This window comes from Felis catus, chromosome B2 (assembly GCF_018350175.1).
Source record: "Felis catus isolate Fca126 chromosome B2, F.catus_Fca126_mat1.0, whole genome shotgun sequence".
Taxonomy (NCBI): domain Eukaryota; kingdom Metazoa; phylum Chordata; class Mammalia; order Carnivora; family Felidae; genus Felis; species Felis catus.
This window is the reverse complement of record NC_058372.1, coordinates 63,174,204-63,196,323: the sequence shown is the minus strand read 5'-3', so window position 1 is coordinate 63,196,323 and position 22,120 is coordinate 63,174,204. Positions and strand designations below refer to the sequence as shown.

Sequence of the window (22,120 nt, the reverse complement as noted above, 5' to 3'; positions counted from 1 at the left end):
GTCTTTATGTTGAGTGCAATCTGATCAAAGAAGAATTGGGATTTTTAAAACTCATTAGCTCATCATTTAATAAACATTTTTCTGAGCACCTGCTATCTTCAGGGCCTTTGCTGGCACATAGCATCTCTCTGAGATTTCTAAACAGAGAAGAATGACAGCAGCCAGAGGAATTTATAAAAAGGGAAAGCAAGAACATAGAGGAGAGACAGAAAGGGGGTATCCTTGAATTTGTTTTTGTATAGGGGCACCATTATTCACCACAAAGTATCAACAATAAGCTATCAGGTTTAGAAGGGATCCTAGTCAGTGAATAGAATGCCTCACTCTGAGTGATCAGACCTCAAATACTTATTAAATGAGGAGTCAATCAATGGTTTCACTTAGGTCTCTGGGTCTTATGTCATTGCCAGCACCCACTTTTTCCTTGGAAAACAGAAAGTAAAACTGTCTTACTTTCTGCTACTCAGGTACCACCAGGTCAATATTCCATCTATCTTGATTGCAATTTAAAAACCTTGGGGAAGCGGCTCCCATTAAAAGTGGCTCCTCCCTGAAAGGTGGGAGACTCCTAGTCGGCCTATGGTATGTAAAGTTTGCTTGAGGTTTTGGCATAGCAGTGATTGGTTTTGATGAGAAATCCATCACCTACTGTGCTCCTCAAGCTTCAAGGCAGCAAACAATCTATTTCTACCCCAAGAGAAACTGGACATATGGCAGTATAGATGGTGAAACATGGTTTTTGCATTAGTTTTTTGCATGACGTTTTGCAAACTTTGAAGTAATTTTTTTTAATTTATAAAAATAATATCCTGGTTTTGTAAAAAGATGCTGAGTAAAATACATTTTTTTGAAACATACTTTCAGTGCAGAAAGATATTAACTACATGCGATTATGTTTCAAAGTCTGAACACTTAGGAATTAATGTTTTCTTTTTCCAAATACATGATCACATAAAATCTCTGTGTGTATAAGATGTGAAAAAAAAAGAAGCCATACATACATTGTTATGATATCCAAGAGTCTGTTGTACTCCTTGTATTCCAGGAGGTCCCTGTATTAGAAATAAATCAAAGATAAATATGTAAACACCAGAACAATGTGAATTTAAAGAATGTATCTAAGAATTCTCGGAATCTTCCAGTTCAGAAAAAAGGAAGAGCGTGTTTAGTCAAATATTCTAATTAATAGAGAATTACAAGGGCATTAGCTTTTCAGGTTTCTAAAGGTATCTCTAGGTTAAATCCTGCATGAATCCAAAGAGGGGTCCTAAGTGGGAACGTGTAACATTTTACCAGAAGGTCAGCCATCAGCACATTCTTTATTAAAAAATATCGCACCCATAAAACTCCTCCAGGGAAGAGGTAGTAGCTTCAGTTTATTTTTGACACTTTTCACAGGGCTTTGATCAATATATTATAGAAATGTGTGCCCCTGTGTTAACTTAGAAAATAGGGGAAAATATTTTTTCTATTACTTTATTCGTCTCAATTAGTTGAGTGAAAATGGCTGCACATGGACATTCAGGGCAGAAAAAGATGTCTGTTCAAAAACATCAGACTTAAGATATTGAAATGCTTGTGGTTTTCAGCTGACATGGAATGTTCACCAAGCACTATGCTGAGCTTTGGGTAGACAGGGAAGAAGACATCTGTCCGTCCCTAAAAATTCCAGATAGAGAAAAAGAGAAGAGTCTCTGAGTTTTCAGGGATTACATTTTGGGGAGAGAGAGCCATAAGAAAATACAAAGCTTAGCATTATTTTAAATCAAGTGGTTCAAGCCAAGAGAGAGTCAGCAATGTCAGAAAAGAGGCTGCATATTTCATCTAGACCTCGAAAACTCCTCAGAGGAGAGAAAATATTTCAGAGGCAAAGTTCTTTACATTTTACCTCAGAAAACAATACAAAGAAAAATTAAGGGTGAGCAAATCAAACATCACTGTTATACAAAAATTATTTTAGTTAAAAAGGAATTAAAAACTTTGAAAACGGAAGAAAATCGTAAGGAACAATTACTAGCTGTACTCAATGATACAGGTAACACCTTAAGTATATTAAAAAAAATTAACATCAGTTAACATTTATGACTGGTATTCCTTATGAACAGCTTGTGTCTGAAGATCTCTCCTAATGTGGAACCTTTGTATTGTGTCACTAAATACAGAAGACACAAAGATGTAATGATGGATGTCTGCAAGCAGGTTGATATAACTCTTGAGAAAATAATAGGCCTCACGAGTAACAGAGCTGAGTATGATTGGAAAGACAAACGATGCTGTTACCTTGCTGAAATAAAAACAGAGCTAATGTCAGAAAAGAATTCTCATGGCACTATATTTTTTTCACGTTCTTTTTCTATCAGCCAGCTTTGTGTATTCTAGGTCAGTTAGATGAAGTAATGAGGGAAGAGAAAGTTGGGTTGGGAGTTGTAAGAAAGTTTCTAGCCTAGAAGATGCAAACTAAACACTCATTCTGAAAATCAGGGAACATGAGATTCTTTACACATTGATCCTTCTGCAGCTACATAATGAGGCAAGGAGAAATGTTAGACACCATATGTAGTAGCATCAATAGGTAGCATATGGGTATATGCATAGTAAGCATTTAGTGAATGTTGATTGTGTGTTGATAATATGGCCAATTAGATACCCACCAATCAGTTATGTGGTGGGTAAATTTAGCTTCATACACATTCATCCTCATTGAATGTATTAATTATAATTAATGATCCCAAATATAGCAGAATAATACAGTCTCTCAAATAGAGCAGAAGAATCAATCAAATAAGAATAGCAAACACTGATACAGGATTTACTCTGGGCCAGGCATTATACCAGACATTTTATGTGCATTAACTCATTTAATCCCTACAGTGACACTGAGAGGTAACTACCATCATTATTTCCAATTCACAGATACAGAAATGGAGGGTTAGAAATTGCTAACTGGCCCAAGGTCACACCACTGCTAAGTGGCAGGGCTAATATTTAACATAGGGAGCTGGACCCAAACTCAGTTCTCATCTACTCTCTTATCTTAATTTGAAAGCAGACTCTCAGCCTAAAATAATTTTGGTAGTAATTTTTTTCAATCATGTTAACTGTGCCCCAGAGTACATGGGTGATCACTCTTCTATGTTCTACTTAACATACAGAAATTGAAAAAAAAAACAACAGAACTTGTATTTAGCACTTCTTGTGAGCCCATGCTGTGATTAAGGCAGGAGGGGAAGACAGAAGCACTTTGTCTTTAGATGTAGTCCCACCAGGTAGATGAAGGAGGTCCCTCTAACTATTCTTTGCATCTCCCATCTTTCTTGATACATTCTTGCAACCCATGATAGGGATATTATGCCTAAATATTCCCCCCAATTCCTCTCAACCCACAGCTTTACTCAAAATGCATCTGATCTTTGTTTGCAGAGGTTGGGAGAGGGGGTGGTCAAAGGATATAAGAAGTGGGGGACTTCATAAAGGGGGCTCTGGAAGACAAAAATAAGGAAGGAAAAATAAACAGGAGAGTGAACAGCATGGTAGGGGTTACATGGCACAGAACAGGTAGAAGCATGGATGAGAATAGTAAAAATAACAGGATGGAAAAAATTGGGTGAGGGGCACCTGGGTGGCCCAGTGGGTTAAGTGTCTGGCTTCTGCTCAGGTCATGATCTCACGGTTCACAAGTCTGAGCCTTTCACTGGGCTCTGTGCTGACAGCTCAGAGCCTGGAGCCTGCTTTGGATTCTGTCTCCCTCTCTCTCTGTCCCTCTCCCACTCACTCTCTTTCTATCTCTCAAAGATAAATAAACATTAAAAAAATTAAAAAAAAAGAAAAGAAAAAAATGGGTGAGAATTAGGTCTGATCTTTTACAGACTGGTTATGTCCTCACAGTGTATAGCTGTGTTACATAAACCCAGAAAATATTCCTTATCCAGGATCCTGATCTTGCTGTTGAGCACACCACTAGGGGCAGGGCAGGAGGGCTCTGCACTGCTCCTCCCTCTTAAAACAAAATCAAGAGCACAACTCACTGAACAGAGACTCTGGCCAATAGAAAAGTTTGAACAATATTATTCAGATATACACAGCATTAATAAACCTATAAAAATTACTTCCACAATTTTATATGTTCTATTCTTGCCATAAAATGTCATATCCACAAAGTAGTGCTCCAAATGGGGTCAGTCTAAAGTTTTAGGCTCTACTACTTTATCTGCTGATGAGCATTTATGGTGACATTTTCTTTCTTGTTCTTTTAGTCAGGAGGATACACTGGGTATCACAGATTCCAAGTTTAATGTAACAGAGATTTACAGTTAACAGTCTACCCTGAAGGCAATACTTTACACAAATTCTCCCTGAGGGCTAAAGAAACTGTGAGGTGACTGAAAGAAGACTCCAGTATAGAGTCCTCAGGCAGTCTACCTCTGACCTGACTACAGTCAGTGTGGCAATGGCTCACTGGGTTGTTCTGAAACTGGCAAAAAGAAACCACCTCAGTGTGGGGACAGTGACTACAGAGAAACACTATGCATACAAATGTGGAGAGCAACTCTCTGTTTATTGTTGGAAGACCAACATAGACCGTGGGGTCTTGGAACTGGCTGTTCTGGAGCCACATCCCCAAGAGATGTGCTATTTTCCTATTTGCTATTCTGGTACAATGCATGGCTGGCGAAGATCCAACAAGACATTTGTTTCCAAGTTTAGTAAGAGCTGTCAGTCTTATAGACTATCAATCAACTCTGAGGAAGGAGAAGTTAAAGACTTGTGGTAAGTGACAGGTCTCCTGGCACCACATGGTGTTAGTAGATGCTCCACTTGAGAGGTCACTTTCTCTGAGGTCTGCATTTATGAGGACTCATCAAGGAGTTGCTTAGATGACCCATGCCCAGTGGAGAATGGAAGCTAGCTATGGAGGGCACATAAGCCTTGGCTAACAAGCAACTCCACTAGGAAAAACAGTTGAAGGATTATGGAAAGAAAAAAATGTCCCAATATCTTGCTCGTGATAGTAGCCTACATGTAGACATACAGAAATCATGCCTTTACGATGTCTGTCTGTCTTTTAGGCAGCTCTGCTTCACTCTGCCTGTATTGGGTTGGGAGACATAGGACATCTTGGTTAATGTGATGAGTATACAATTACAGAGCAGCTTTAAAATGCTCATGAAGTCCAGGGAGACACACTTGTTCAGAACCCAACTGGGCTCATGTGTAATTATCTGAGAGGTCCATAAACCTGGTATGGGTAGAGATCCTGATGTTGTTTCCTACTGCATAGAACCATACCTGGTGTGAAGTGAATTGATGCTGCAGTTAATTTGGGAGTATATACTCTCAGCAATCGTTTATACCATTGAGTTTTGTTTTGTTTTCTAAAATCTTGCTAGAGGTGGAAAACAGAGAAGCATCATGAAACATCGTGATGTCTGAAACCAGTGTCATCAAATGCATGGTGTGAAAATGATGAGCTATTTGTATTATCATCCTCTTTGTAGATTTCAGTTTTGGCTGCAGATTCCCAAAGTTTAAAAGATAGGAAGAGTAGTGTGTTAAAAACCACACTCTTCAGACGTGGTCTTGGCTGTACTTCCACTTTTCAGTTCATGTAGTACACAGAGGTCAAAGAACTCTACTTTTGCCTCCCCGCCGCCTCCCCTGCCCCTCTCCCAGTCCCCTTCCCTGGTCTTTGGTGTAAGATCTCTATGCAAGTCAGGGCTAAGACCTTTTGATTCAGCTTTATCACACCCTAGTATTCTGAATCAAAATCTCTATGATTCCACAGTTACTCTACCTCCTCTCCGATCTTCCTCTCTGAACCATTTTCCTGTTTTCCTTTTCTCTAAAAGCATCCCTTAGTTTTTCCTAACTGCTGACTAAGCCTCCTTGAGCCATCTGGGTGCCACTTATCTCCATGCACCATTGCTGTTCAATCTCTTATTAAGGACTCCTTTCAGGATTCACAAATACATATTTTCAGGTTATACAAAACTGCCTTCTAGCCCTGTGGGTTTCCAATTAATTTCAGTTGCAACCTTTGAAATACCAAAACCTCTGTGAAGAAAAATGTACTAGTCAACTCTCTTCAAAACATGCTAAAAAATAGCTTTGCAGTAAGAACAGATTGAAGGTTTGTTATTGAAAGTCATTTGGGCTAATTTTCAAGAAATATTTTCAGTTTCTAATGGCTGGTAGAAAAAGAAGAGAACAGTAATTATTTTTCCTTTGGTTAAAGTATAATTAGGAAGCCTAAAGTTATTCATACGAATGGTAAGATGAAGCATATTTCAATATATAGTAGTCGCTGGAAAAGCTAAGGTTTTCTCTTATGTAGTTCCATCTATAATATCATATATAACCTAGTATATATAAAGCATATTTACACTGATTATGTGGGTTTGGTACACTGTCTTTCCAGTTGGAATGAAACAAGGAGTTTTAACCTTTTTTTAATCTGATTATAACTCAAGATGTGGTACATAGTACCTTTCCCCTCCCCACAAAGGTTTGCCAAACTCAATAGAATTATTATTTCTACAAGAGGGGTGCCTGGGTGGCTCAGTCGGTTGAGTGCTTGACTTGATTTTGGCTCAGGTAATGATCCCAGGGTCATGGAATTAAGCCCCATGTTGGGCTCCATGCTGAGTGTGGAGCCTGCTTAGGAATCTCTCTCTCCCCTTCCCTCTGCCCCTTCTCTGGCATGCATGCACTTTCTTTCTCAAATAAAATTTTAGAAAGATACAAAAAAAAGAATTGTTATTTCTACAAGAAAAAAATTTGAGGGGAAAGCTAACTTCTTGCTTGTTGGTTTTGGTTTCAGCCAGAAATGGTAGCAAAACTAGCAGAAGTTTTGCTGCTTCCAAACCCCTAGAATACAGGGCCAACAGATTTAGATTAATCTAAGAATATGGCTAAATAATTGAAAACAAAGCTGCAGTGAGCTCTAGTTAAGTAGAAAAAAGCTTATGGATGGATTTTTGAGCAAAATTACAACATAGAAAGTTGTGTCCTAACTCTGAGAGAAAAATCAATAATACTCTTTAGATAGAAAATATTTGGGAAATCAATTCTTTCTTTTAAACATAGAACCTTTTTTTTATCTTAAATATTTGCTCTAAATGAAATTTTTTTCATTGTCCCTCAGGATTTAATTATGTAAGTTAAACGGTTGTAATTTTATAATGGATTAGTTTTCTGAAAATGCTATGCTTCTGCTACAAATTTTTAGTGACTAAGTAGATATCAACACTCCCAGCCCCCACGGCTCAAAATTGCTGAAAACTCTCAAACTACAAAATAATGATTTCTGAAGCCAGGAGAAGATTTACATTTCAACATAGATATCTCAAGCTCTCCTTTTTAGGATTACAATGGGAATGTAGCCAGACAGTATGTAGTAGGTAAAATTCAAGGACCTGGAGAGGAGCCCCTATAGGTGAAAATATGTTACCTTCTTCCTGGTTTATGCCTAACACTGCATAGAGAAAGTTTGATTTATTTTATTTTATTAACAATTTTTAATGTTTATTTATTTTTGAGAGACAGAGACAGAGTGTGAGTGGAGGAGGGACAGAGAGAGAGGGAGACACTGAATAGGAAGCAGGCTCCAGGCTCTGAGCTGTCAGTGCAGAGCCTGACACAGGGTTTGAACTCACATGCTATGAGATCATGACCTGAGCCAAAGTCATATGCTTAACTGACTGAGCCACCCAGGTGCCCCTGAAAGTTTAATTTATTTGTTTGGTTTTATCACCAGCTCAAATGCAAATGTTCCTGGGAGATGTAATACTAATGCTTCATATATATAACTTTGTATAATTCCTTTTTTTAAAGTGTATTTATTTGTTTTGAGAGAGAGAGATTAAGAGATTCTGAGCAGGGCACGACTCTTAAATATGGAGAACAAACAGAGGGTTACTGGAGGGGTTGTGGGAGGGGGGGATGGGCTAAATGGGTAAGGGGCATTAAGGACTCTAACCCTGAAATCATTGTTGCACTCTATGCTAACTAATTTGGATATAAATTAAAAATAAATAAAGAAAGAAAAATAAATAAAGAAATCCAGGGAAATAAAGAAAGAAATTAAAAATAAATAAAGAAAAGAAAAAAGAAAAAAAAAAGAGATCATGAGCAGGGCAGGAGCAGAGAGAAGGAGACAGAGGATCCCAAGCAGTCTCTGCACTGTCAGCACAGAGTCTGACACAGGGTTCAAACTCACAAACTTTTGAGATCATGACCTGAGCTGAAACCCACAACCAGATGCTTAACGGATTGAGCCATCCAGGCACTCCCAACTCTGTGTAATTTTAAATTTGTTTTCATGTATTTTCTTGGATGGCAGGGTAATGTGATTGCAAAACACACTATCTTATTTGATTTTTATAATAACTGAAGTGGGTATTATTATATTCTTCGTAAGATGAAAAAAACAGAGATTTTCCCCTATATCACACAATAAGCAAATGGTAGAACCAAGTCTAAGAGTTGTTCCATTCTAATATATTCTTATGAATCATTTATTAAATATTTCTTGAGAGCAAGTTGAATGGGGCAGAGAAGGGGAGGAGTAAAGGGATGGTACGTGGGGAGTAGGGACAGGAGAAGATAGCGCCAAAAGACAAAGGGAGACAGAAGAGAGAGGATGAGAATCTTGAAGGCCAATTCTTTGTTTATACCACCATCAGCCCAGTCCTCTTGGTTTCTGGCACATGGTCCTGAGAAATGGAGTTACTTCTTTTGAATTAAGTCTTAGTATTAACTTTGACTGTAAGAGGCGAGGACTCAGGGAGAATAAGCTCAGGTAAAACTCTGGTTTCAAGCTAAGCAGGACATATTTCATTTGTTTGGCCAATACACAAAGACACAATCATGAAATTGAAAGTGCCCTCATCCTGAAATAGATGTTTTCATCCACACTGAATATTGAATATACTGAGTTTTTTTTTTTTGGATGATGAATATGTCAATGTATATACTTAGATTAACATTCTTAAATGAAGTTTACTCTGTAAAGACCTGAACAGAGAAAAACAGGAGAGGAGCAAAGCAGATAGAAAAAAACGTTATATGAGAATGACAATGCATGAATTGGGGAAGGTATCAACACTTTCACTTCAGAAATGGTAGCAGCTGGGCGAAATCCAGGGAAAGAAAGATGAAAATAATAAGCAGAGAAAGATAAAATGGACTAATGATAATAATATTAATAAGTAAATATAGTTATGCTTTGATAGTAACTGTGTATCTGGGGCATATGTAATTGCATTTTGTTCTTACAACAATCCAATGAGGTAGGCATTATCTTTATTTTACATATACAAAACGTTAACTTTCTTACCCAAGGTCACACACCTAGTTGATGAGAGCTAGACTCCAAGTCAGCCTGACCTCATAGCTTTGAAATTTTAACTCTTTCCTTTATCTGCTTCACAGTGAGAGGGATGCCAGATAGGAAAATAAAATATCAATTATCTTAAAGCTGGTTAAAAGAATCAAGTAGGGAATTCAATGATAAAACATCACAGAATCTCTTAATGAGATACAGAATCAGTAAGGGCCAAGCAAACAGACAAACAGAGCTATGAGACATGGTGTAGACACATATTTTCTAAGATTTGGATGCCAAGAAGAGATCAAGAGGAAAGTGACCAGACTGGAAGAAGCATAAGGAGAAGAGAGAGGAACCACATGTAGACACAAGAAATGTTAAAATCATGGAGGGCTTAGATTAGAGAGAGAGAAAGAGAGGATGATTTCTGGGGGGGGTTGGCAATGGTGATCAGCATCTTAAATAACTTTTTAAAAACGTTTATTTATTTATTTTAGGAGAGTGGAAGTATGAGCAGAGGAGGGGCAGAGACAGAGGGAGAGAGAGAGTCCCAAGCAGGCTCTGTGCTGTCAGCCCAGAGCCTGACAGGGACTTGGGGTCGATCTCAAGAATGATAAGATCATGACCTGAGCTGAAATCAAGTTGGAAACTTAAGGGACTGAGTCATCCAGGCACCCCTTAAATAAGTTTTGAAATTCAAATGACACCAAATGAGGGGTAAAGAGTCCTAGTATTTATGAGATGATAGAAGAAAATAAAAAAATAAAAAAATGATTGTAATTAGTGGGAAAAGACCAACCAGGAGAGTAATACTGCTTGGGAGGCTGAAATTCTTATGAGCGTGAAATTGCACTGAAGAACAGTCATGGAAAGTTGTCACACTTAGTAGAGAAAATGAAATACCCTTCAAATAAAACTACAATAGCGCTATTGTATTTGTTGTGGAAGAGAAATCTGTGTATTAGCATTCTCGAAATCTAAAGGATTTAAGTGACACAACAATTCACTTCATCAAGGACATCTTTTGGGGACCTCCTCTAACAAAAGTAACACTTCTGTTAGAAGCCAGCAGCCACACATTCATTCTTGGTGAATCTCTGGAAATTCTGAGCAACACTGTGATCCATGATCTTCTCTTGCCTCAGCCAGTTTCCCCCACCACAGGGGCATATACCTGCACCATACTTTGAAAGATCAATAGCTTTTAAGTGTCTCAATCCAAGATATTGCCAGCATCCCTGGTTCAGAAGTTCAGACACAGTGCGAATAACAGGTGAGGAATTGCAGCAAAAGCAGCTTCTGGATCTTGAATGGGAATTTTTCACATCTGCCACTTTGGACATTTTTCAAACTCATTCCTCTGTGTATTCCAGGAAGTGCTCACTTGAGCTGGGCTTGTCTCTTCTGGCCTGCATACTGAGCTGTGTAATTGAGGGAACTCAAGCATAGGCAGTTTATGGTTGTATGAATAAGCAAAATACTCAATATGTGACCTGATTGTTTTCCAAAACTGCACAGTCCCTGGTTTTACTTGTCATTTTGGAACAAGAGTGGGAGGGTGAGACTGTGACAGTGAATGCGCTCAATGGGTATAATTAACCCATTTCATAAAAGCAGATTTTCTAAATTATGCTATGAAGCTCATAAGTTTTTAACACTTTATTTTCCAAGGGAGACAAAAATCGTTTTCCAAGGAGCTTATTTTTCCTGATACAGTGAAACAAATCAATCTAATTGGTATAAAACCCGCTGCATTGTTGATAATCTGGGACACTTTTGACTGATTTCTGTAGCATAATGGTTAGAAAAATAATGATTCCTCCCCTAACACAGCTATTCTGCTTATCCATCCATAAAATGTTTCATACTCATCTCTCTGCAGTATGTCCTGCAAAAGGAAAAATATCATTTGTCAGCTCCCTGCAATATCAGGAGCAGCAGGAATCTTGAGAGTGGCTTGCCACCCACAGGAACAACATCACTGACCCAGCACAAGGTGATAAAAACCACAGGGGTATGAAAACTAGTAAGAATGGAGGTGTGTGAAACAAATTACTTATATCCAGTGGCGTCCCCCAAAGCTCACCACCAACAAAAACCATACTTGGAGAACAAGTTGTGCCTCCACCCCCTTGTGTGACCTCGGGAATCTCCCCATAAGCCCCTAAACCAGAAGGGAATCTGGCTTACACAGCCTGCACCTATCAATGCTTTGAGCTTTCGTTTACTGTAATAAAGTGATAACATTTACTCTCTTTAAAAATGCTGGTAGAATGACAACACTTCCTGTGCAGAGAAAATGTGATTTCCAGGCAAACTGCTTGGGACTTAAGATAACCAGGCTGATGGCACTGGCTTATACACTGCCAAGTTACACAGCGGCCGAGAGCTCGTGCAAAATCCGAATAGTTGGGGACATTCTGGACAGTCTGACAAAAAACAAAATGAACAATCTGTAGGTTCCATTTTGGTGTGATTATAGTCTCTAATTTCAATTCGAATGTGTGACATCAAGGATTCTCTCTGATCTATAGGTTGTAGTAATGATAAATCTGCAAATGATGATTTTTGGCTTAACTGAATACCATGGTTACAAAGGGTACATTCAGTTAAATTCTAGAAAAAAATACTTATTTTATTTTTAAAACAGCCCCTCCAAAGGATTTCAGGCAAAAGAGAAGATGCTGACACTTTACGCCAGGGAAGTTATTGGTGATATTACCCTGACATTAACCTAGCCCGTAGGATGTTTTTCCTGTTTCCTACAACAAATTTGGGATATTTCAAGCGAGCTGAAAAGTATAGAAAATAACATGAATCCACAATCCAATGATGTTAGATTCTAACCATTTGCTGTATTTGCTTCAGATCTTTTTACTTTTTAATGAAATTACAGATATAGCTGAAGGCCCTTCAAGTCTAATTTTCTATAATATTTCCTTCCATGTTTCAGATCCTCCAGATAAATAATGAAAATTTGTTGCTTCTCTAATCACTTTTGATCCAAACAGTTTTCTACTAGTAGTAGCTGTGCAGAGAAAACTGACTGCATGGAGTTAGGTAAGCCCCTATTTCTCAAGGCCTAGAGTTTTCTTATGGTTAAAATGGAGATAATCTTTTCTTGCCTACCTCACAGAGTCATACAGTGGTAAAATTAAATACTTTACAGAGATGATTTTGGAAATGATATCATCAAATACAAACTGTAAGATTATTCAGGAAACAAGTCTCCCATTCTGAATCTCTCTCAACGGACAATCAGATTTATTAAAACCTTAGCGTTTATCTACCACAAAGAAATGGTGCTTAATCTATGTACTGGCCCACCTAATAACCAGTTTAGTGACCATATATCAAGGATATCACATATTTTGTCCCATCATTGCAATACATAATGCCTGTCAATTCAGAAGTCTTAATAGTTGGTTCAATAACATGATCCAAGACGAGAAAAGTCAGTGGCTATAAGAAGATAAAATCCTTTTCCTCCAGAGTGTAGGTGTCATTAGTAAAAAACTTAGAAAGTCAGAAAGTGGCTAATACTGTCCTATTGCTGCTGTTCATATGGACAGAAAAAGAGAAGTAATTGTGCAACTGAGCCCAAGTGCTAGTTTTCAAATTGTCAACCTGAAACCCCCAGCTGCCTCACATGCAAGTCTATGTAATCTGTGGCCACACAAGGTGATACTGGAATTTTAGCAATGTGGCAACAGCTGTTTTGTCTGGGACCATGACCCCAGTGGGGGACAAGTGGTAATGAAAATGATTAACTGGCCATGTCTGTCTCTATTTTATAAGTCTTATGTGTCTTTATTTTTAAATCTGAGGAAGTCATCTTATTTTTATTAAGAAGTGAAATTACTATTCCCATTGACTCAAATAAATGGTTAGGTTCATTTTCTCTGAAGAGATTATCATTATAGTACATGGCCTTTAGCCATTTAATAGACCAAAGAGACTTAGGTTCTTTGCTGAAAGGAAAACTGAGACATATGATAAAACCCTGATCAGTTCAAGGTTTTTTAAAGGGATGTTAAGAATATGAACTGGATTCCCATTTAGACATGATGAGCCTCAAAATGTACATAGTCACATACAGGGTGTTTTAACCAGAAATTAAATGTTTTAAATCAGACAGTTCTTGTCACCCACTTTATTCAGTAGTCCAGAATTTGGGGTACTAATATGTTTTAGAGGTGCACCTTGCTATATGCTGGAAACAATAACTTTGTACCTTGAGTTCTTGGGACACAGTTGATAAAGTTGGAGATGGAAGATTTAAAAATTGGGGGTAGTGATGGATAATGGCGTACAGGTGCAGAAAGCCATTAGGACCATGGTGTTTTGAGGGCATATATTTTCATTGCTGTGATTACTCATCTGACCCAACCCAAAAGCTAGCACAAAAGAAGCATCAGGTCTAGTTGTGGAGAAAAAGAAAGACTGACTTAAATGTGAAGAGAGTCTCCATCTTTAATGAAAGACATGGTATCTACTGGATTCAGGCAAGACTGAAATTAAATGGGCTAATGTGAAGTTGGTCAGTTTTCTTGTTTTCTCTCAGCAAACAACTCTATTCCCAGGCTATGCAAAGACTAAAAATGATGTGCTAAAAATGATGTTACCTCTAGAATTATCAGTAGAAAAAGTAATTTTATCAGATCCAAAAAAAAAAAAATCTAATCACCTCAGATAAAAATGCCATCCCAAGACTTACAAAAGTGAGATGTGACTGGCTATTTTCCTTGCCACTCATTACTACCCCCATCCCACACACCTGCTTCCACCCTTATAAGGCCCTACATGTTAAAAGCCATTCAGCTCCAAAACCTTTTCTGGCACTATTTTTCTCTTAGCTCCTTTATGTTATTAAATACATCAAGCTCTTTCCCACGTTTGAATCCCTGATCTTTCTAGTTGGATAGCTCTTGCTCTGACCCTCAAATGGGATGCTTCTTCTCAAGTAACATCATCTAAATGCTCAGAGATGCCATCTTGACCATTTTAACTAGAGTAACAACTTTCTCCCCAATCACTCTCATATCGCCCAGTTTGTTCCCCTGTATCACCTCATGCTAAACTGAAATGTTTTTGTCTATCTGTTGACTTGCTTATTAACCATAACTACCCCCAACACACAACAGAGTGTAAGTTACTGAAGGGAGAGCTTGTCTGCAGCTTGTTAGTTTGTTGCTATGTATTTTTTATTTGAAAAAAATTTTTTAAATGTTTATTTATTTTTGAGAGAGAGACAGACAAGGCGCGAGTGGGGGAGGGGCGGAGAGTGGGGACAGAATCCGAAGGAGGCTCCAGGCTCTGTGTCCAGGCTCTGAGCTGTCAGCACAGAGCCGGATGTGGGACTCAAACTCATGAACTACAAGATCATGACCTGAGCTGAAGTCGGATGCTTAACCAACTGAGCCACCCAGGCACCCCACTATGTATTTTTTTTAAACTACTGTATGCTCAATGTTTATAATAGTGACTCACATGTGATAGATGATCAGTATTTGTTGAGTAAATGAATTCAATACTACACCCTAATTTACCCTTCTAACTCTGTATAAGGCAGTATAATCATAACCTTCAAACCATGCAATGATCCATGCGTTCAAAGTAAAAGAAGTTCTACACTGAAGTTAAAACTAAAACAGAAACAACATGGGTTGTATTTGTTTTAAATCATATTGTTGTTTTAGAAAAGAAGCATGAATTTCATTGGAGTCAGCTCCCACAAAATGATCACTGTAGAGTTTTATCAGCATTTTACAACAGATGGACATTTTAGGTATCCATGAGCTAAGGGTTTTCACCTCAGGAGTGTCAAGTTCATATTGAAAGTGACGGTGGATAAAATAGCATTTGTATTTAAAGTATAGGATAAGCATAAATTGCAAAAAAAATCTTAAAATAATTTTGAAAATTATGTAGCTTTATATTAAAGCCTCAAACGAAAAATTCCATAGCTTGGACATCCTTTAAGAGCTATGAAGTGCCTTTCTTTGCTTACAGTTTTTCCAGCGGAAACAGTAGAGGGAGCTGCTGCCCCACGTTACAAATTCCTTGAATTTCTGTTTTCAACATAAATTGCTATGCACTGAAATGTGACACATTTGAGCCCACTGCTCAATTCTCATACTGCAATAATGAAACAATGCACAAAAACAATGCCAGAAAAAAAAGAAAGGGAATGAAGAGCCCTGCCTGTAACAGAAAGAAATAATAACACATTTTAAAATTAATGTGGTTTTTAATAAACACTTTTACAGTGATGATGAATGAGAAGCAAAGTTAATGTCAAATGGGTGGGCTAATACATACTTCCTTTAATGGCTCATTAGTTAAATTCTCCTGCTTTCCCTCCTGCTCCGCCTCATTTCCAGCTGCTTTCCTCTCTTTTCTAAAGGAACTAAAAACCAGAATACTTTGAATAAATGAAGGCATTTCAAGTCTTGCGACTTTCCAAGTCTCATTATCATAACACAGGCCACTATTTTCCATTGCTTATGCTACGCAGATAACTTGCTTTAAAGAATAAGAGAAATTTTTATTAGAGTGTGAAGGATAGTAATTGAGACTTAGAGAACATCACGACTCATAAAATGCAACAGCTCAGATCATGGATGAACTAGTCCCACAAGCAAGGAAGAGGCTGTAAATCAGAGGGGAAAAAAACACCACAGAATACTTAGACCCTGTTGTTATTATTACCTGACTCTGAGTAACTTTCATATCTATCTCTTCATGAGTAGATTTACATATACAGAATAAGCATTCCATATGTATGTAGAGCACGGATATTTTACTTTAGCAAGTCAATGAAAGAAATTCACATTTTTGTTAACTGGATTTTGGGAAATTTGTAAAAAGGAAAAATGTGTTGGTTCAATTACAGATCCAAGATAATCTCTGCTGTCTACAATACTATATGTGTGAATGGATGGTCAGAATAATAGGAATGCATCTCAGTTACATAGCTAGAGCTTTTCATTTACAAGAAAGATCTTCACATACATGACACTGCTTTTCTTTCTCCCAGCAGCTGCGAGAAGTTGATGAGGCAGGTGCAATCATTTCAAATTTACAGAAAAGGAAACTGAGACAAGGAAATGTTAAGTGAATTGCCTGAGGACACTAGTGTGAAGGGCTGGGTTCCTCACTATCTTCTTACACTATCCTGCTGTCCTGAGGCACTGCAGTGCTGTGAATTACCATAAGAAAATCAAACCATGTTCTGTGTATAATATTTAAGTAAGGCTGATCTTAGTCAAATTGTAAACTAGAAGCTTGTCTTTCACACCTGTGCTCTAGTAAAATAAAGGTGGGTTTAGAGAACAGCTCCTGGGTTTCACTTCTGGCTCCCCAACTTAGGCTTGTGTGATCTTGGGCACATTACTGGATATTTCTAAGCATCCTTTATCCTATTATAAAATGGGATAGTTTCTGCATTTCACCATAGTTGCGAGGATTACATAAGGCATTGGCAATGGGGTACCTACTGCAGAACAAGTGCTATAATAAACTCTCCTGATCCATCCCTCTCTTTTGAACCTGTTTCCTCAGGAGTTAGTGTTATTTCCTTCTCCGGGAGATACTTAATGCTCTCATGCTTCTTCTCTGAAAAACTGCTCTCAAGCATAGTGTATTTGCAGGTATTATCAATCCAAGACATCTTTACTTAATGGTTTGCCTCCAATGAAGAGTAGTCATTGAAAACAAGATGGTGGAAGTTACTTGTGGGAATTTGAGAACTTTTTCCTTTGCATAGGTAAGATCGGCTCTGCCTGTTAACAGAAAATTGGACTAATATTTTACAAAAAATATGTTCATCTTGTGGCTAGCTCTGTTATCCAGTTTAGTTGCTCCTCAATGACAAGCATTTTTATTAAGAATAATCTTATGCGCAGATTACATGTGTGTAAATTTCAACTAAATCTTCCCCAAAGACAGTAAAAATTACTTTAAATATGGGGAACTAAATTGGAGCAATATATATGACTTCGATGAAACACCAATTCATAAACACAATTTAATAACAGTAATTCAATAGACTACTTTTAGTAAATATTCCATTATTACATTTTTTCTCCCTAGTAAATACACTCTCCGAGGGGGAAAATGGTTGTCCTTTATATGCTAAATGGAAAGTTGTGGGAAATTATTCTTTGCAAACAACTTATCTTTTTGGTACAAATGCTTCTTAAGAAAGTGAGAAAATACAAATTTGGCTTCAGAACAAAAAATTGCAAGTAGAAGGATTGGTTAAATGTTTTAATTATTTGAGTTGCTTCGAGCCATTAGAGATTTCTCTCAGTTCTATTTTTTTAAATCTTCATTGACATTCCTTTAAATACCAACATTATCTTTGATTTCGGGAACATCTCTAAAACCCCGAAGGGAAAAACATTTTCTTGAAGAAACTGAGCAAAGTATGCTTGTTATCAAAGGATCCATGCCTCCATGGTTCTTTTTAGACAATCACACTGAGCAGAATAGTTTTTCCTGCCTAACTTTTCTAAAGGCTAATTGCTCCAACATATATGCTAAAATTACATACTATGCACTCACTTGAGGGATATTACATAGTGTTTGATTATTGTTGATAAGAGAGATAAAATTAATATTTTAAAAATATTTCATATTGTCATGAGAAATTCTAACATGTGCTTTAGGAACCTCACATTCAAGCCACTAGGGTGAGTCATACACCATCTCCCAATCTCAATTAGAAAGATTTTAGTCTTGACCAACCTTTCCTTCTTTCTCTTATTACCTTCCTTCCTGCTGTGAAGTAGGGCTCATTTCACATAGGGTACAATGCTGTTAAAGACAAATAAATGAAAAACAACAACATCTTGATCTAAATATGTCCATAAATAAATGGGGACATCTCTCAAGCTATATATAACTTGTAATAAAAAAACAAATAGCTCCATGGGGCATTCTAACAGAGATTTAAAAAAATATTCTGCTGATAATTTAAAAACAGTAAATACTATGATAGCCACAGTGAATCCTGTGTCCTCTCAACAACCCAAGCCCACCATGCCGCCTCGGAAGGGACCTTATCAATGAAATATGGCCACAGGATTCCCCACTTAGAAGTCTTCACGAATTTTCATAGCTTCATGTGAGGTTCACCAGGACCCTGCCAGGGCCTGACTTGCCAGTGCTGGCCTAGTGCACTGGGTCTCAGAAGTGTGTGGGCTGCCTGCCTTGCCTCGCTGCCCAGAGCTGCAGTGCTCTGTGCTTTTGCTCAGGCTGATTTCCTCTTTCAGCAATACTCAGTTTGCTCTCTCCTTCCCCTCTATTTGTTTTACTGGACAATTCCTTTTCATCTCTTTTTTCAACAGTTTTATTGAGGTATAATGGATATAAAAGAACTGAACATAGTTAATGTGTACAATTTAATGAGTTTGGACAAATGAAAACACCTGTGATACTATCACCACAATTGAGGTAATCAATATATCAACACTTCCCAGAGTTTCCTTGTGTCCCTTAGGTAGTTTTTGTTGTTGTTGTTGTTGTTGTTGTTGTTTTGTGGTTAAGAACACCGACCATGAGATCTACGCTCTTGACAAACTTCTCAATGTACAATACTGTGCGCAATACTCTACAGGCACGATGCTGTACAGCAGATCTCTAGAACTTATTCATCTTGCAAAACTGAAACTTTATACCCATTGAATAACAACTCTCATTTCCCCCAGCCCCCGGCAACCACTGTTGTGTTCTCTGCTTCTCTGAGTTTGGCCATTTTAAGTCTGTTATATAAGTGGAATCATGCAGTCTTTGTCCTTCTGTGACTGGCTTATTTCACTTAGCATAATGTCCTTCAAGTTCATTCATGTCGTAACTGGCAGGAATTCCTTTTTTTTAAGGCCCGATTTTTATGCTCCAGTTGTCAATTCCTGAAGGAAACCATCTCGACCATTATCTTTTCTAATTCTTTCCCTTTGTTCACATTTCTGTAAACTAAACTTGAATCCCCAGAAGGCAAGGACAATATAGTATTGCTATTTGCAAGCCCAGCTCTGAACAGAGTACTGGGTACATGGGAGGCCTTAAATAAATGTTTGTGAATTTGTGAAACAATGAAAATTAGGGGCAGGATTGCTTTTTTCGTAAGCTCATTTTCTTAAGATATGAATTAATATAATCTTGAAAGGACTGCTTTTGAAGAACTCTGTTCATTTCTAACCACGTGGGAAACAACAGCCCTCTTGCTGAAATCTGCTCTATGCTCTATGCTATGAAGGTAGCATTGAAAGATGTCGGGATCCTATTATTTTACTTTCCTACTCAATGCTGCCCTTGGCTAAGTCCTGGAAGTGTGAGTAGGTGCCTTACAAGAGTTTCCGCAGCGTGCTGGTGTGCAGGTTACGCATTCAACCTACCATCTGAACAACTCCAAAAAATCCAAAAGGTGAAACAAACTGTACCCCAAAGTAAGGTTTTGATAATACTTGCATTAGAGAAAAGATATTCTAGTCAACTGGAGGAGTTATCCCAGAATCAAAAAGACAGAGAATTTCCATAAACCAACTTTCTTAAACAGAAAATGAGCCATGTTATACTTTTTCTTTTAAAACAAAAGCTGATCTATAAATAAAAACCTTTTCTTTTTTACATAGATTTTCTCTTTATTTTTGTACTTGGTATATTGCAGTATTTTATAATAATCAGTATTTTGTTATATTACAAAAGATAATAAGCTACTTTTCTTTTAAATAACTGTGTACTCAGGATTTAACAAACACCGTATCGGACTCATAGCTGAGTTTAAATTCTAAATCCAAAACTTGAAATAAAAGAAGTACCTCTCTTCCCCACTCTGGCAATAAACTAAAACTGGTGAAATTGAATATTAAAAATTCTTTCATAAAGTCACATATTTCTTAATCTTCTAAATTCTTTAGTAAACTTGGTTGATCTGTAGTTGAGAACTCATTCCATGACTTGGGGTAATCTTCCTTCCTAGACAGTTGGCAGGCTTGTCACAAAAGCCTTCATCATTCAAATTCCTTCTTTGAGACAACAATTATCCCGTTTTAAAAGCAGTATCATATGTTGACAAAGCTACATGAAGGTCTAATCTTGCCTGTTAGCATTCACCAGCTTTTCTTCTTCATAGCACAAAACAATTATTGCAAATCTCACAATGCGTTCTGTTTTGCCAGAAAATTTGGAATATAAATCAACAAAGCTAATTCCTTTAAAGGATGGATTGCAGGCTCCCAATTTATGCCTCTTCCCATTCCCCACCCTCCCAACTTGCTTTTATAATCAGCAACACCAGTATATTGCTTATAGAACAGTTCACTTGAATGGCTAAAGTGAACAAAATGAAATCCATGACAAGACAGCAATCATGTGCATTTTTTGGCACATGACCACATCCTAGGAAATTCCTAAGGTGCTATGTCTGGAGCCCTTTAGTGGTGGTGAAGGGTGGTTCTGGTCCTTAAAAAGCCACTTCCATCCTGGGTTTTTTTCTTACCTACAAAATATATCTATTTGTTTACTCATTCATTAAATAATTAATAATAATTAATAATCACATGCTACATGACAGAAACTGTGCTAGGCAGTGGTGATAAAATAGAAGTTCAAAAAACCTGCAGTGCAGCAGGCAGACAGACAAAGAAAACAACAGTAGGAAGCAATGTGCCATGTTCTACATGAGAGCGGGAGGTATAAGATTACAAGGATTGTGGAAAGGACGCTTCACATAATGAGAGCACTGACAAAGGCCATGCAGGAAAGCTGATGTTGACATGAGTCATGAAGACAGAGGGAAGCTTACTTAAGCCTCCAGGAGAACCTGCACAAAGGATGGCATTTGTGAGATAGTAAGGAAAGATTACACAGTGGTTAAAATGAAGGAAAGGCATAGGGGGACAGGCAAAGAGAGGTAAAGGGCAAACTAAGAAGGACCCAGAATGATATGCAGAAGATGCAGAATCTATCTAGAAGGAGAAGGAAGCTGTTAGAATTTCAAGCCAAAGAGTTACATAGTCTGACTCCTCATTTACCAATATTACTCCACTTGTAGAAGGTAGAGGCAAAGAGCCCCCACTCTGAGATGGTTACAAAAATACACATACAAACTGATGGGGCCCTAAACTAAGGCAGTGGCAATGAGGAAAGAGAAGAGGAAATGGATTCATGAGCTACTGGTATATAGAATTGACATGATTTGGATATGGAGGATGAGAGAGAGAGAAAAAAAATTATTTCTAGAGTTTAGTTTGGGACACGCTACTTTTGTAATACATAGGAGACCTCCAAGTGGAGATACCGAGCAGGTTGGAATGTATGAGCCTGGAACTCAAGAGGAATGTCTGGGTTGAAATAAAAAACTGGAAATCTTTAACACATGCAACATACAGATAGGAGAGGAGGGTACATAGTTAATGAAGGAGACAAAAGAGGATGGCCCGAGAGGTAGGAGAAAAAAAAATAAACATCACTAAACCAAGAGAACGGAGTTTCAAGAAGACAGAAGTCACAAGTGTAAATTCCTGTATAGCAGTGAAATAAGATGAAGCCTGGTAAGCGCCCAGGGAATCTCATGCCTCAGAGATTATTGGTGACTATCGAGAGTGTCCGTGGAGTAGCTTGGACACAAATCAGACTGTAATGGGTTGAAGAGTTGGCAGAACCACAAGGAATGGAATACAATTTCTAGAGGTTTGTGATAAAGAAAAATATCCGCTAATTGGCTTGAAGATCTTTATAGCTTTCTTCTGCAACAGCGTTCCACAAAATTCTACTAATAAAACAGCTGTA

General features: G+C 37.8%; 1 protein-coding gene across 2 annotated transcripts in view; it reads right to left on the bottom strand.

Moving 5' to 3' along the window:
- Nucleotides 1-22,120, bottom strand: part of COL19A1 (collagen type XIX alpha 1 chain) — a 349,696-nt gene that overhangs the window by 87,256 nt on the left and 240,320 nt on the right. For both annotated transcript variants that reach the window (XM_045057717.1, XM_045057718.1), the window contains exon 18: nucleotides 1,002-1,052. In XM_045057717.1, the coding sequence (XP_044913652.1) occupies nucleotides 1,002-1,052 (51 nt within the window). The remainder of the gene's footprint in view (nucleotides 1-1,001; nucleotides 1,053-22,120) is intronic.